A 1,305-nucleotide genomic window follows, 5' to 3' on the forward strand; every position below is an offset into this window, starting at 1 on the left:
AAAAAAAAAAAAAAAAAGGAAACCAAAACAATGAATATTTTTCAGAGTGAGGTGAAAAGTTTTGGGCAGCTTACTGACAGCACTTTTCTCATGGCTCTGCTCTCCAGCGACGTGCTCGCCCTCCCCATCTTCAAACAGGAGGAGTCCAACTTGCCTCCAGAAAACGAAAACAAGATCCTTCCCTTTCAGTATGTTCTGTGTGCACCTACCTCGCCAGCCATTAAACTGCATGATGAAACACTCACCTACCTCAACCAAGGTCAGTATGAAAATCCCAGCTGTGCCACTTGGACCCTGTTACCCGTCCCATGTTTTATAATGTTATCTTAATATTTCACCTAAAAGTGACAGAAAAACACTTCTTTGATTATAAAATAAACCTATAGACTTCAAAATTAGACGACATTTCTTCATTGTAGCATGAAATATAATGCAAAAATTATTGTGCCCTTTTTGACTCATTKATCAAGTTCTGGGCGCTGCACCCGTTCATATGTATTACTGGATTGGGTGTGGCTAGCGCGTTGCTAGCTACATCGACGTGTGCCAAGGAGGTTATAAAGAACAGCTGGAGTGCTCAGAAACCAGGTGACCGTGTGATCGGCTGGTGAAGCTAACGGCTAACGCAAAACAGCCTGGATTTCCCATTACTGTACATGCTGACAACAGAGCAGAAAAAATAGGACTGATGTAGAAATCATAAAAACTATTAATAATAACATTAACAAGATAATTATCAATATTTTACAGTTTATATAGTTTATCTAATGTTTTAAATAATGCCAGAAAAGCTGTTTGTGTTATGGATTTATTAACAGAAGATAAACAGGAAAACATCTCATTTCACAACACAAGTCAGCAGATTTGATCTTATTTAGCTCAATGTGATCTGAGCAGAACATAATGTCACAGATTAAAATAATCTTATAAAGTCGATGTAATCACTTATGTATTGAACTGGTTAGCAGATATTAGCTTGTGGAGCATCTATACAGAGTGTAGCACTGTTGAATCATGCTACAATTTAACACAAACTATTAAATATTACAGCTGATTTGTCCTCTGATTAATATTTAGACCTACAGAGTATAAAATAATATTATAAATGTAAGCATTTTAGACAAGTTTCATCCTATAACAGGTACAGTATACAGAGAACATTTTCTAAGTGACTGATAAATATTTATTATTCTTATTTATGACAGTAAGAAGAAATAATAACTATACTTTATTACCAGCTGAAGTCATCATTTTTCAACTAGCTAAAGTCTAAGTTACAGGCTGACTTCAGGTCTGGTTTAGATC

General features: G+C 35.6%; 1 protein-coding gene across 1 annotated transcript in view; it reads left to right on the forward strand.

Annotated features, from left to right (window-relative positions):
• Positions 1-107: 107 nt before the first annotated feature.
• tfcp2 (transcription factor CP2) overlaps positions 108-1,305 on the forward strand; it is a gene marked incomplete at its 5' end in the record, with an annotated part of 17,333 nt that continues 16,135 nt past the window's right edge. The window contains 1 exon segment of the mRNA XM_014016258.1: positions 108-259. Within this exon segment, the coding sequence (XP_013871712.1) occupies positions 108-259 (152 nt within the window).

Source organism: Austrofundulus limnaeus, unplaced genomic scaffold (assembly GCF_001266775.1).
Source record: "Austrofundulus limnaeus strain Quisiro unplaced genomic scaffold, Austrofundulus_limnaeus-1.0 Scaffold141, whole genome shotgun sequence".
In the NCBI taxonomy this organism is placed as follows: domain Eukaryota; kingdom Metazoa; phylum Chordata; class Actinopteri; order Cyprinodontiformes; family Rivulidae; genus Austrofundulus; species Austrofundulus limnaeus.